This window comes from Entelurus aequoreus, linkage group LG18 (assembly GCF_033978785.1).
Source record: "Entelurus aequoreus isolate RoL-2023_Sb linkage group LG18, RoL_Eaeq_v1.1, whole genome shotgun sequence".
Taxonomy (NCBI): Eukaryota; Metazoa; Chordata; class Actinopteri; order Syngnathiformes; family Syngnathidae; genus Entelurus; species Entelurus aequoreus.
This window is the reverse complement of record NC_084748.1, coordinates 47612551-47626148: the sequence shown is the minus strand read 5'-3', so window position 1 is coordinate 47626148 and position 13598 is coordinate 47612551. Positions and strand designations below refer to the sequence as shown.

Genomic DNA, 13598 nt, shown 5'->3' with positions numbered 1-13598 from the left:
TTCATAGTCATGTTTAAAGCAGCTAGTATTTTTCCATTTATACTCTGTATGCTTGTCTCTGTTTGTCTGCAGACGTCTGTAGGGATAAGGAATTATTGAGTTCAAGCCTATTATCGAATCCTCTTATCGAACCGATTCCTTATCGGTTCTCTTATCGAGTCCAGATAGGTTGTTGTATATGGAAAAAAACACACAATATTTGGTTTAACAAAAGCTCACTTTTATTATATAATAAAAAAATAAAATCTAATAAATAAATAAATATTGACTGTTAACCACCTAAAAAAATAAAATAAAATAAATAAATATTGACTGTTGTTACCCAAAGTATATTAAGTGGGATTTTTCAGAGAAACAAATATATACAGTAACACAAAAACAACCTGTCTCTGTGATCACTATAGGTGTATAAATAATAATATAGTGTTAAATAAAATCAGTCCCTTGGGTACAAAACTGAAAATAATACAGCTCTCCAAAAAGTGCACTTCTGCTGCTATTGGAACATAACTGTTTGTTATGATGCTTTGACATTTTTGCACTTTATTTCTTTATTGAAAGAAAATTCTATGAAGAGAAAAGTTGTTTGCCCAATGTGGTTACAATGCTAAAAAATGAAAAGTTAAAGCTAAAAAAAGAAATACACTTTATTGAGTTAACATTATTTCTTTATAGGGGGAAAAATGTTATGAGCGAGAGAATATAACAACTACACTACCCATCATGCAACGGGAGTTACGAGCATGCGCGGTAGCCCCGAAAAGTGTTGCATGTTGCCACGCTGTGAAAGTAAACGTCAAGAACTCAGCCAACACGCCCCGTCTGCATTATTTATAATTAGACAGACAACACATCTACAGTGTGATTTTGTTTTGTTTACAAGGAAATAAAAACAAAAGTTAAAAAAGGGAGATATGTTGTATATATATGTATGTGCTGCGGTTGTTTTAAGAACGTTGCGACAGCTGCCGTAAAGGAGGTGCGTTGCTAGCCTGGTTGCTATGTTTCCGGTTGGTCGTAAAAGTGTTCGTCATGTGTTTTACCCTGCTAAAATCTCTCAGTAAAGTTATTCGATGGATTATAGCTTTTGTTTTGAACTTTATTACACCTTGGAGCGCTTTTTCCCGTCCATTGTTTTTCCTGCTTTCGCTATCTGCGCCTAATGACTGAGCTACGTGACGTCATTTCTTGTGATGTCCCACGGAGCATTTCTGGTCGGGACGGGATTCGAATAAAGAATCAACTCTTTTCCTTTACTATAGTGGTCTCGATAACGGGTACCGGTTCTCAAAAAGGGATTCGAGTCCGAGGACTCGGTTCTTTTCTTATCAAACAACCGGGGAAAACCGGTTTCGAGTATCATCCCTAGATGTCTGTGTTTTGTCTTAGGCATTGGAATGTGGGAGTTGGAGTAGAACAATGAGGCTGTATTCCTTTCTGGACAGGGTGGGGGCTGTTTTCGTATTCAATAAGTTGTCTCTTCCCGTTTGAATGTTAGACCACTTCGAGATGTTTTGATTACAGTTTTTTTCCCATCGCTAACAAGCGCTTACCTATACTTAAAATACTTTTACTAAACTCTTAACACTGACTTACACCTACAAAACACAATTGGCCAAATAGATAATTTTCTTCTCAAAAGCACATTTTGTTAACTATATGCTAACTCTTCATTTCAAAATAGAAGACATCTTTCTCTGCACACATTAACTTTACCAAAACACTGGACATCTGACTCAAAATGAAATTATTCTTTCAAAGAATAACTCTTGTTTTCACTTCACAAGGAACATGCAGCCAATCAAAGTAGACCAGGTTTCAAAATACTGGCTATTGTGGACATTATAAAAACTGCATAGACTTTTATGTTTCAGTTTTACAGGTATTTGCATGCAAAACATGCAATCCACAGTTTTTTACGCCTAATTTTTTTGGTTGGGAACTATATATCCACATGTAATGTTCACATTCAAAAGCATTCCAGTAAAAAGCGAATCAGTTTTTTTTTCTTTACTGTTTACTACAGGACAGGGGTCACCAACCTTTTTGAAAGCAAGAGCTACTTCTTGGGTACTGATTAATGCGAAGGGCTACCAGTTTGATACACACTTACATAAATTGCCAGAAATAGCCAATTTGCTCAAGTTACCTTTAACTCTATGTTATTATTAATAATTAATGATATTTACACTTAATTGAACGGTTTAAAAGAGGAGAAAACCCGAAAAAAATGACAATTAAATTTGGAAACATAGTTTATCTTCAATTTCGACTCTTTCCATCCATCCATTTTCTACCGCTTATTCCCTTCAGGGGCGCGGGGGGCGCTGGAGCCTATCTCAGCTACAATCGGGCGGAAGGCGGGGTACACCCTGGACAAGTCGCCACTTCATCGCAGGGCCAACACAGATAAACAGACAACATTCACACTCACATTCACACATTAGGGCCAATTTAGTGTTGCCAATCAACCTTTAAAATTCAAAATTCAACCGAAAAAAAGAAGAGAAAAACTAGCTAATTTGAATCTTTTGGAAAAAATTAAAAAAATAATTTATGGAACATCATTAGTAATTTTTCCTGATTAAGATTAATTTTAGAATTTGGATGACATGTTTTAAATAGGTTAAAATCCAATCTGCACTTTGTTAGAATATATAACAAATTGGACCAAGCTATATTTCTAACAAAGACAAATCGTTATTTCTTCTAGATTTTCCAGAACAAAAATTTTAAAAGAAATTCAAAAGACTTTGAAATAAGATTTAAATTTGATTTTACAGATTTTCTAGATTTGCCAGAATAATTCTTTTGAATTTTAATCATGATAAGTTTGAAGAAATATTTCACAAATATTCTTCGTCGAAAAAACAGAAGCTAAAATGAAGAATTAAATTAAAATCTATTTATTATTCTTTACAACAACAAAAATAAACGTTACTTGAACATTGATTTAAATTGTCAGGAAATAAGAGGAAGGAATTTAAAAGGTAAAAAGGTATGTGTTTAAAAATCCTAAAATATTTTTTTAAGGTTGTATTTTTTCTCTAAAATTGTCTTTCTGAAAGTTAGAAGAAGCAAAGTAAAACAAATAATGAATTTATTTAAACAAGTGAAGACCAAGTCTTTAAAATATTTTCTTGGATTTTCAAATTCTATTTGAGTTTTGTCTCTCTTAGAATTAAAAATGTCGAGCACAGCGAGACCAGCTTGCTAGTAAATAAATACAATTTAAAAAATCGAGGCAGCTCACTGGTAAGTGCTGCTATTTGAGCTATTTTTAGAACAGGCCAGCGGGCTACTCATCTGGTCCTTACGGGCTACCTGGTGCCCGCGGGCACCGCGTTGGTGACCCCTGGTGTAAAGTAATGTGCCAGAAGATCACATGTTTTGTACACTGTTGGTTGGGTCTTGGGCGCAGTCGGGTGTTCCAACAGGACAATGACCCCAAACACACGTCAAAAGTGGTAAAGGAATGGCTAAATCAGGCTAGAATGAAGGTTTTAGAATGGCCTTCCCAAAAGTCCTGACTTAAAGGTGTGGACAATGCTGAAGAAACAAGTCCATGTCAGAAAAGCAACACATTTAGCTGAACTGCACCAATTTTGTGGTCAAAAATTCCAGCAGAAGCTTGTGGATGGCTACCAAAAGCGCCTTATTGCAGGTAAACTTGCCAAGGGACATGTAAGCAAATATTAACATTGCTGTATGTATACTTTTGACCCAGCACATTTGCTCACATTTTCAGTAGACCCATAATAAATTCATAAAAGAAGCAAACCTGATGAATGTTTTTTGTGACCAACAAGTATGTGCTCCAATCACTACATCACAAAAAAATAAGACTTGGAGAAATGATTGGAAACTCAAGACAGCCATGACATGATGTCAGTGGTTCTTAACCTTTTTGGAGGTAGCGAACCCAACCAGTTTCATATGCGCATTCACCGAACCCTTCTTAAGTGAAAAATAAAATGTTTTGGGTTTTTTTCAAATTCAAGACAAAGTTATATGTTTTTGGTAACACTTTAGTACGGGGAACATATTCTAAGTAACAAAGACTTAATTTACAGTTATTTGGTTAGGGTTAGGGTCAAGGTTAGAGGGCTAGGGTTATAATAAAGCCATGCCGAATAAGGCATTAATATATACCGCATCTTTTGGACTATAAGTCGCAGTTTTTTTCATAGTTTGGCCGGGGGAGCAACGTTCCCTCTTAGGTGCGCGCCTGCGCAATTGCGCACTGCTCAAGCGTCCTCTGCGCACAGCAAATATATGCCGCGCACCAAATCAAATCCCATCTGAATTCTAAACCAAATAAACACATTTATTCTGTGTAATTTTGCAATGCAACTTTGAGTGACAGTGACAACAAGCGGCCCTAACGGTGTTCGTCAACACCGTTCAATTGAACACCGTTCAGTTATTGTAACGTCTATCGAGATGCTTCGAGGACAGGAATTATATCCATCACTTTATTGAGCAAAACTGTTTATATTCGGACATAACCACACCAAAAACATGAGTAAAAAACTTCTATCTCGTAAAACTAGTCATTTTCTGCTGTACAAACCAGGCCAAAACCAACTTGTCATCTGTCACCAACACGCATACCACTAAGCCACTGGTGCGTTTATGGCCACACAAAAAGTCGGACAACTCAAACACCACACAAAGTTACACTATGACTCCTCAGTCGTACGTGTGCTTATTCTACTGTCATTTATTATTAATGTTAATTTATTGATATTAATCATGGATTGCTGTTATTAGAGAAAGTTACAGGAATGCGCACTTCATCCTATGCTTACATTTCATTGTGCAACATGAGGATGTTTAAGGGGAACTAAATGTGATCTCTGAAAGGGGTACAAATGATTTCCAAAGCAGGACCCCCACCCAGACATATTGTACAATACTAATCCATAGCTTATGAAAAACAAGATTTCTTTTATTTTCATTACAAGTGGGCCAAATCACTAATATTACTAAATCTCATGAAAATGACTCCTCTCATTTGAGTGTTATTATAAAAGATTGCCCCTTGTGATGTTGCTCACATGTGCTCCACTGAATGCTCAGGGAGTTTTTGTGTTTGCTCACACACATGAACAATTAGAGGGAACATTGCTCAGGAGCGACTCATGTGTGAAATTATTAACACATTAGCGTAAAATATCAAATAATATTATTGATCTCATTCACGTAAGAGACGTATAAGATTTCATGGGATTTAGCGATTAGGAGTGACAGATTGTTTGGTAAACGTATAGCATGTTCTATATGTTATAGTTATTTGAATGACTCTTACCATAATATGTTACGTTAACATACCAGGCACCTTCTCAGTTGGTTATTTATGCCTCATATAACGTACACTTATTCAGCCTGTTGTTCACTATTCTTTATTTATTTTTAATTGCCTTTCAAATGTCTATTCTTGGTGTTGGCTTTTATCAAATACATTTCCCCAAAAAATGCGACTTATACTCCGGTGCGACTTATATGTTTTTTTCCTTCTTTATTATGCATTTTCGGCCGGAGCGACTTATACTCCGGAGCGGCTTATACTCCGAAAAATACGGTACTTAATAATGACTAGTTAAGAGCCAATATGTTACTAATTTGCATGTTAATAAGCAACTAATTAATGGTGACTATGTTCCCCATACTAAAGTGTTACCCAGTGTTTCCCATAAACTGCCAAGATACCTGTGGCGGTGGGGGCGTGGCTATGGGCGTGGTCACCATGACATCATCGAGTAATTTGCATAATTTACTACAATGATATGATTTTCTCTAAAAAGGCTCAAAAAATGCATACTTACTAATTAATAATAACAGTTTTGTTTTAAACGTCCATCCATTTTACAATATAATTACAACACTTTATGTACATATTTATATACAGATTTGAACAATAAGTTATTCACTGAAATATATTTATTAATAGTGGTTCTTACAAAAAATATATCTTATAAAATATAAAAGCTAAAATGTCTCTTAAAGCTCTGCCCCTTTAATTAGTGCATACTAAATAATTTAACTTTAGCCTACTACTACACGCATATTATTTACCAGTAACATAAAGTGAAACAGAGGCAGAGGTGTCCTGCCACAGTCAGTAACAAATAAACAGAAAACAGTAGTGGTCAAATACAAATAAGGCAACAAGAGAAGTATCCTACACTTCTCTTTTGTAAAGTCAATCTGAACAGCCGATATGGGCATCTACATCAACTATATGATTTGCCTGAGAAGCTGGACAGGACAAAAAAAAAAAAAAAAAATTGTTTTTTTTGTGGCGGACGTAATTCTTTCGTGGCGGGCCGCCACAAATAAATGAATGTGTGGGAAACACTGATTACCATGTTTTTTTTTTACTGGTGCACAAAATGAAGCGTGCATGAACATCACCTTGTTCAAAGAACAAAACCAACACAGTGCATAAACTCACAACAAATGACACACCTGCAAATCAGTGTGACTTCTGCTGTTGTCGTATCCGTAATACGCCGATAGGGAGAAGTTTTTATTTACACGATGAGTCGGGTGTGTCTTGACCTGCGCCGAACCCCTGAGCCCGACTCACCGAACCCCTAGGGTTCGATTGAACCCAGGTTAAGAACCACTGCATTATGTTCTTTACAAGTGCATGTCAACTTTTGACCACGACTGTATGTAGGAAAAAAACGCAGATTTAAAACATTTTTTTTTTACAGGAGATAAAAAAAGACGGATTTCCGACTATAGACGGAAAAACCACATGCCTGGTTATATTCTCCACGGGGGGCTGATTAGGGCACACTTTGAAACCACAGGAAGTTGCAGCCTTAAACTGCCGATTTGAAGTTTGAAATGTTTACCACATCTGTAGGTAAGAATCCGTACGAGTCCAGCAGCACGACAGCTTCCACCATGTCGGGAAAAACAGCACTAAACTGCAAACATGACACCACGGGTCCAGCCATGAGACCGACAAACAAATAAAGACTGGAAGACGTGAACGAAGACACCGACAACTCACCATCCCGGCGATGTTACCACCTGGAGAAAGAGAGGGCATTTAGCAAAGAGCAGTGATGGAAATGGATGTGCCGAGGCCACGCTCACCCATACTGTGGCCCAGGATGGAGAATCTGCTCCAGCGGAGAGCTGCGGGAGTTAATTTCACACATCATCAGGCATCTCATCAAAGAACCACATCCTGCATGAGTTTTACTCGCCACACAACATCAGGGGTGGCAAGCTTGGCTGGACAATGTGATGGAAATCAATAAGCGGCTATTGGACTTTTATCTGAAGCAATCAGAAGGTAACGAGTGATAACAAATACTTGACAATGAGATTAAACGTGAAAAAAACACACAAGCGCTTGCGTCTGTGTTCTACTTTGTTTTATATATTCTGAGCAAAACACGTCTGCTTAAAGGGCACCTACGGTGGAATTCTTCTGAAATGTTACAACGTTGATTATTCGTGTTAAAGGAGCCATATGTAATAATTCCAAGTCAATGTCAAAAGGCGTTAATAAATCATGTTCTTTCCCAATACCTCTATAACTGATAACAGTAGTTCAGCCAAGATACACCACCGTTCAAAAGTTTGGGGTCACCCAAACAATTTCGTGGAATAGCCTTCATTTCTAAGAACCAGAAAAGACTGTCGAGTTTCAGATGAAAGTTGTCTTTTTCTGGCCATTTTGAGCGTTTAATTGACCCCACAAATGTGATGCTCCAGAAACTCAATCTGCTCAAAGGAAGGTCAGTTTTGTAGCTTCTGTAACGAGCTAAACTGTTTTCAGATGTGTGAACATGATTGCACAAGGGTTTTCTAATCATCAATTAGCCTTCTGAGCCAATGAGCAAACACATTGTACCATTAGAACACTGGAGTGATAGTTGCTGGAAATGGGCCTCTATACACCTATGTAGATATTGCACCAAAAAGCAGACATTTGCAGCTAGAATAGTCATTTACCACATTTGCAATGGATAGAGTGTATTTCTTTAAAGTTAAGACTAGTTTAAAGTTATCTTCATTGAAAAATAAGGACATTTCAATGTGACCCCAAACTTTTGAACGGTAGTGTATGTTCATTTCAAAATTAGATTTACAGCCCCGAAATTAGGGCTGGGCGATATGGTCTTTTTTTAATATCTCAATATTTTTAGGGCATTTCACGAAATATATTTGGATATTTTGCCTTATGAGTTGGGAAATTGTGTTAGATGGAAATATAAACGGAATACAATGATTTGCCATGAAATGCTCAGTCATTCACAAACAAGGATGGGGCGAGGGTCACCACTTTGTCAACAAATGCCTGAGCAAATTGTTGAACAGTTTAAGAAAAACCTTGCTCAAGCAGCTATTGCAAGGAATTTAGGGATTTCACCATCTACGCTCCGTAATATCATCAAAGGGTTCAGAGAATCTGGAGAAATCACTGCACGTAAGCAGCTAAGCCTGTGACCTTCCATCCCTCAGGCTGTACTGCATCAACAAGCCACATCAGTGTGTAAAGGATATCACCACATGGGCTCAGGAACACTTCAGAAACCCACTGTCAGTAACTACAGTTGGTTGCTACATCTGTAAGTGCAAGTTAAAACTCTCCTATGCAAGGCGAAAACCGTTTATCAACAACACCCAGAAACGCCGTCGGCTTCGCTGGGCCTGAGCTCATCTAAGATGGACTGATACAAAGTGGAAAAGTGTTCTGTGGTCTGACGAGTCCACATTTCAAATTGTTTTTGGAAACTGTGGACGTCGTGTCCTCCGGACCAAAGAGGAAAAGAACCATCCGGATTGTTATAGGCGCAAAGTGTAAAAGGCAGCATGTGTGATGGTATGGGGGTGTATTAGTGGCCAAGACATGGGTAACTTACACATCTGTGAAGGCGCCATTAATGCTGAAAGGTACATACAGCTTTTGGAGCAACATATGTTGCCATCCAAGCAACGTTATCATGGACGCCCCTGCTTATTTCAGCAAGACGATGCCAAGCCACGTGTTACATCAATGTGGCTTCATAGTAAAAGAGTGCGGGTACTAGACTGGCCTGCCTGTAGTCCAGACATTGAACATGTGTGGCGCATTATGAAGCCTAAAATAGCACAATGGAGACCCCCGGACTGTTGAACAACTTAAGCTGTACATCAAGCAAGAATGGGAAAGAATTCCACCTGAGAAGCTTCAAAAATGTGTCTCCTCAGTTCCCAAACCTTTACTGAGTGCTGTTAAAAGGAAAGGCCATGTAACACAGTGGTGAACATGCCCTTTCCCAACTACTTTGGCACGTGTTGCAGCCATGAAATTCTAAGTTCATTATTATTTGCAAAAAAAACTAAAGTTTATGAGTTTGAACATCAAATATGTTGTCTTTGTAGTGCATTCAACTGAATATGGCTTGAAAAGGATTTGCAAATCATTGTATTCCATTTATATTTACATCTAACACCATTTCCCAACTCATATGGAAACGGGGTTTGTATATTAAAACATTCTTCTTCATACTGCATTAATATATGCTCATTTTAAACTTTCATGCAGAGAGGGAAATCACAACTAAAAGTGTATTTATGAAACAGTTATTAAGCAGTGGCACAAACATTTCCAAAACAGAAAGTGCAAGATTGTCAGAGACATTTTAAAACAAGCTATGAGTGCACTTTTGTGCATGATGTCACTAAGATGACAAATCAAAACAACACTAAATTAAAGTGCACTTTTTGTACAGAACGCCACTACAATAGTTTAAAACAAATAAAGTGCACTTTTGTGCATGATGTCACACAAGATATTTCAATAAGTGTCACATAAAAATGAGCTGCATAATAGGACATCAAATAGTGTAGTCCTTCGCTATGTGGTAGGTTCCTGCGGACGTTATCTCCTGTTTTTGACTATTTTTTTCATACGGTGTTGATGTGGAAATGGTTGCTTGGGCATTTTGTGGGTGTGGCACCGAACGGAGATGTTGACATGCGGAGTTTCAAGCACTCTTCATTCTCTAGCGGGTGACTTTTCAAATGATGCTAAAAATTAGCAGTGCTGCTACTTTTTGTAGCAACGCTTTTGCCGCATACTTGACAAATTACGGTTGTCTGTTCAACATCTTCCCGCTTGAAGCCAAACCACCGCCAGACGATGGACCCCCTGCTGTTTTTCTTGGGAATTAATTCTTCCTTCATTTGTTACCAGATTGGCACCTTCTTTCTCTCGTATTACCACTCGCACCACTCTGCTAGCCTCTCAGCTAACGTTATCATGCCGCTATCTCTCTGCTCGGTGAGGGTGTATGACGTTGCACGCGCGACAGTATGTGAAGTATGTAAGAAGGTGCGCTTGTTTTATGTCTCTGTGAGAAGGAGAGACAAGAAAGAGTGAGAAGAGCCTGTAGTGCAGGGGTCACCAACCTTTTTGAAACCAAGAGCTACTTTTTGGGTACTGATTAAGGCGAAGGGCTACCAGTTTGATACACACTTAAATAAATTGCCAGAAATAGCCAATTTGCTCACTTTACCTTTAACTCTATGTTATTATTAATAATTAATGATATTTACACTTAATTGAACGGTTTAAAAGAGGAGAAAACACAAAAAAAATTACAATTAAATTTTGAAACAGTTTATCTTCAATTTCGACTCTTTAAAATTCAAAATTCAACCGAAAAAAAGAAGAGAAAAATTTAAAAAAAGAATTTATGGAAGATCATTAGTAATTTTTCCTGATTAAGATTAATTTTAGAATTTTGATGACATGTTTTAAATAGGTTAAAATCCAATTAACATTTTGTTAGAATATATAACAAATTGGACCAAGCTATATTTCTAACAAAGACAAATCATTATTTCTTCTAGATTTTCCAGAACAAAATTTTTAAAAGACATTCAAAAGACTTTGAAATAAGATTTAAATTTGATTCTACAGATTTTCTAGATTTGCCAGAATAATTTTTTTGAATTTTAATCATAATAAGTTTGAAGAAATATATCACAAATATTCTTCGTCGAAAAAACAGAAGCTAAAATGAAGAATTAAATTCAAATTTATTTATTATTCTTTACAATAAAAAAAATAAATTTACTTGAACATTGATTTAAATTGTCAGGAAAGAAGAGGAAGGAATTTAAAAGGTAAAAAGGTATATGTGTTTAAAAATCCTAAAATCATTTTTAAAGTTGTATTTTTTTCTCTAAAATTGTCTTTCTGAAAGTTATAAGAAGCAAAGTAAAAAAAATAATGAATTTATTTAAACAAGTGAAGACCAAGTCTTTAAATTATTTTCTTGGATTTTCAAATTCTATTTGAGTTTTGTCTCTCTTAGAATTAAAAATGTCGGGCAAAGCGAGACCAGCTTGCTAGTAAATAAATACAATTTAAGAAATAGAGGCAGCTCACTGGTAAGTGCTGCTATTTGAGCTATTTTTAGAACAGGCCGGCGGGCTACTCATCTGGTCCTTACGGGCTACCTGGTGCCCGCGGGCACCGCGTTGGTGACCCCTGCTGTAGTGTAATGCCCGCAGCTAAAAGCAACTGCGTGAGAACGTATACTCCAATATCACCATATAGTCATTTTCTATATCGCACATAGACAAACCTGCGATATATTGAGTATATTCCATATATTGCCCAGCCCTACCCGAAATGTTGTTATTGTTTTCATTTTGATGCCCCGCCCTCCACCGGTTCACCAATTAGAAAGTCTGTGAGTGTGTCACATCCAAGTTGGTCTGGCTACTGCCACTGGTAAAGTTACTTAACATGTCAGACCAAGGTGAGATACAGGTAAACAATGAGGGGGGGGGGGGGGGGAGAAAAAAAATAAAAAATCGGTCTAAGCCTGGGCCCCTGGAGAGGGGGTCCAGACTGAGGCCAAGGGAAAAAACCACTCATAGCCAATACACACATAAACATGTGTGTAAGAGGGAAACACCAAAGAACACAAAGGACGTTAAAGACATTAAAAGAGCAGAGCTGATGCAACCAGCCACTTCTACATACAGCTATGAATAAAAAGTAAAAGAAACATATACACTGTGGTGGCCTCTGCGGTGTTCCACGCCATCGTCTGCTGGGGTGGAGGGAGCATGGCCAGAGACAGGAGCAGACCCAACAAAGCAACCAAGAGAGCCGACTCCACTCTCGGCCGCCCGCTAACTCTCGGCCAGTGTCCAGCCCGCATGGATGAGCGAGGATGCGTCTAAGGAGACCGAGGTGTCCGATACCTGCTCATTCAGCCAAGACACTGTGAAGAGTATGGAGTATCGGACTGTCTGATTATGGCGGTCCGCTCCCTGTATGATCAGTGCCAGAGTTTGGTCCGCATTGCCGGCAATAAGTCGGACACGTTTCCAGTGAGGGTTGGACTCCGCCAAGGCTGCCCTTTGTCACCGATTCTGTTCATAACTTTTATGGACAGAATTTCTAGGCGCAGTCAGGGCGTTGAGGGGATCTGGTTTGGTGGCTGCAGGATTAGGTCTCTGCTTTTTGCAGATGATGTGGTCCTGATGGCTTCATCTGGCCAGGATCTTCAGCTCTCGCTGGATCGGTTCGCAGCTGAGTGTGAAGCGACTGGGATGAGAATCAGCACCTCCAAGTCCGAATCCATGGTTCTCGCCCTGAAAAGGGTGGAGTGCCATCTCCGGGTTGCGGAGGAGACCCTGCCCCAAGTGGAGGAGTTCAAGTACCTCGGAGTCTTGTTCACGAGTGAGGGAAGAGTGGATTGTGAGATCGACAGGCGGATCGGTGCGGCGTCTTCAGTAATGCGGACGCTGTATCGATCCGTTGTGGTGAAGAAGGAGCTGAGCCGGAAGGCAAAGCTCTCAATTTACCGGTCGATCTACGTTCCCATCCTCACCTATGGTCATGAGCTTTGGGTTATGACCGAAAGGACAGGATCACGGGTACAGGCGGCCGAAATGAGTTTCCTCCGCCGGGTGGCGGGGCTCTCCCTTAGAGATAGGGTGAGAAGCTCTGCCATCCGGGGGGGAGCTCAAAGTAAAGCCGCTGCTCCTCCACATCGAGCGGAGCCAGATGAGGTGGTTCGGGCATCTGGTCAGGATGCCACCCGAACGCCTCCCTAGGGAGGTGTTTAGGGCACGTCCAACCGGTAGGAGGCCACGGGGAAGACCCAGGACACGTTGGGAAGACTATGTCTCCCGGCTGGCCTGGCAACGCCTCGGGATCCCCCGGGAGGAGCTGGACGAAGTGGCTGGGGAGAGGGAAGTCTGGGCTTCCCTGCTTAAGCTGCTTCCCCCGCGACCCGACCTCGGATAAGCGGAAGAAGATGGATGGATGGATGGACTGTGAAGCTTGTCCGTCCCGGCGCTCAGCACCAGCTCCGCAGTCCTGTCTCTTCATTCACATCTCCTCCAGTCTCTCCAAACGGACTCTGGTGTGGCAGAGACCCAGCAGCTGGGTTCCTGAGGGTTCCTGGTTCGATCCCTACCTTCTACCAACCTACTCACGTTCGTTGTGTCCTTGAGCAAGAAACTTCACCCTTGCTCCTGATGGGTCGTGGTTAGGGCCTTGCATGGCAGCTCCCGCCATCAGTGTGTGAATGTGGAAATAGTGTCAAAATGTACTCTGT

General features: G+C 39.6%; 1 protein-coding gene across 5 annotated transcripts in view; it reads right to left on the bottom strand.

Moving 5' to 3' along the window:
• Positions 1-13598, bottom strand: part of serhl (serine hydrolase like) — a 70155-nt gene that overhangs the window by 48651 nt on the left and 7906 nt on the right. For all 5 annotated transcript variants that reach the window (XR_009821911.1, XR_009821910.1, XR_009821909.1 and 2 more), the window contains exons 4-6: positions 7114-7155; positions 7028-7047; positions 6867-6941 (exon numbers count right to left, since the gene is read on the bottom strand). Coding sequence is in view for 2 of the 5 variants with exons in the window: in XM_062027297.1 (XP_061883281.1) it covers positions 6867-6941; positions 7028-7047; positions 7114-7155 (137 nt within the window). In the remaining 3 variants the exon portion in view is untranslated. The remainder of the gene's footprint in view (positions 1-6866; positions 6942-7027; positions 7048-7113; positions 7156-13598) is intronic.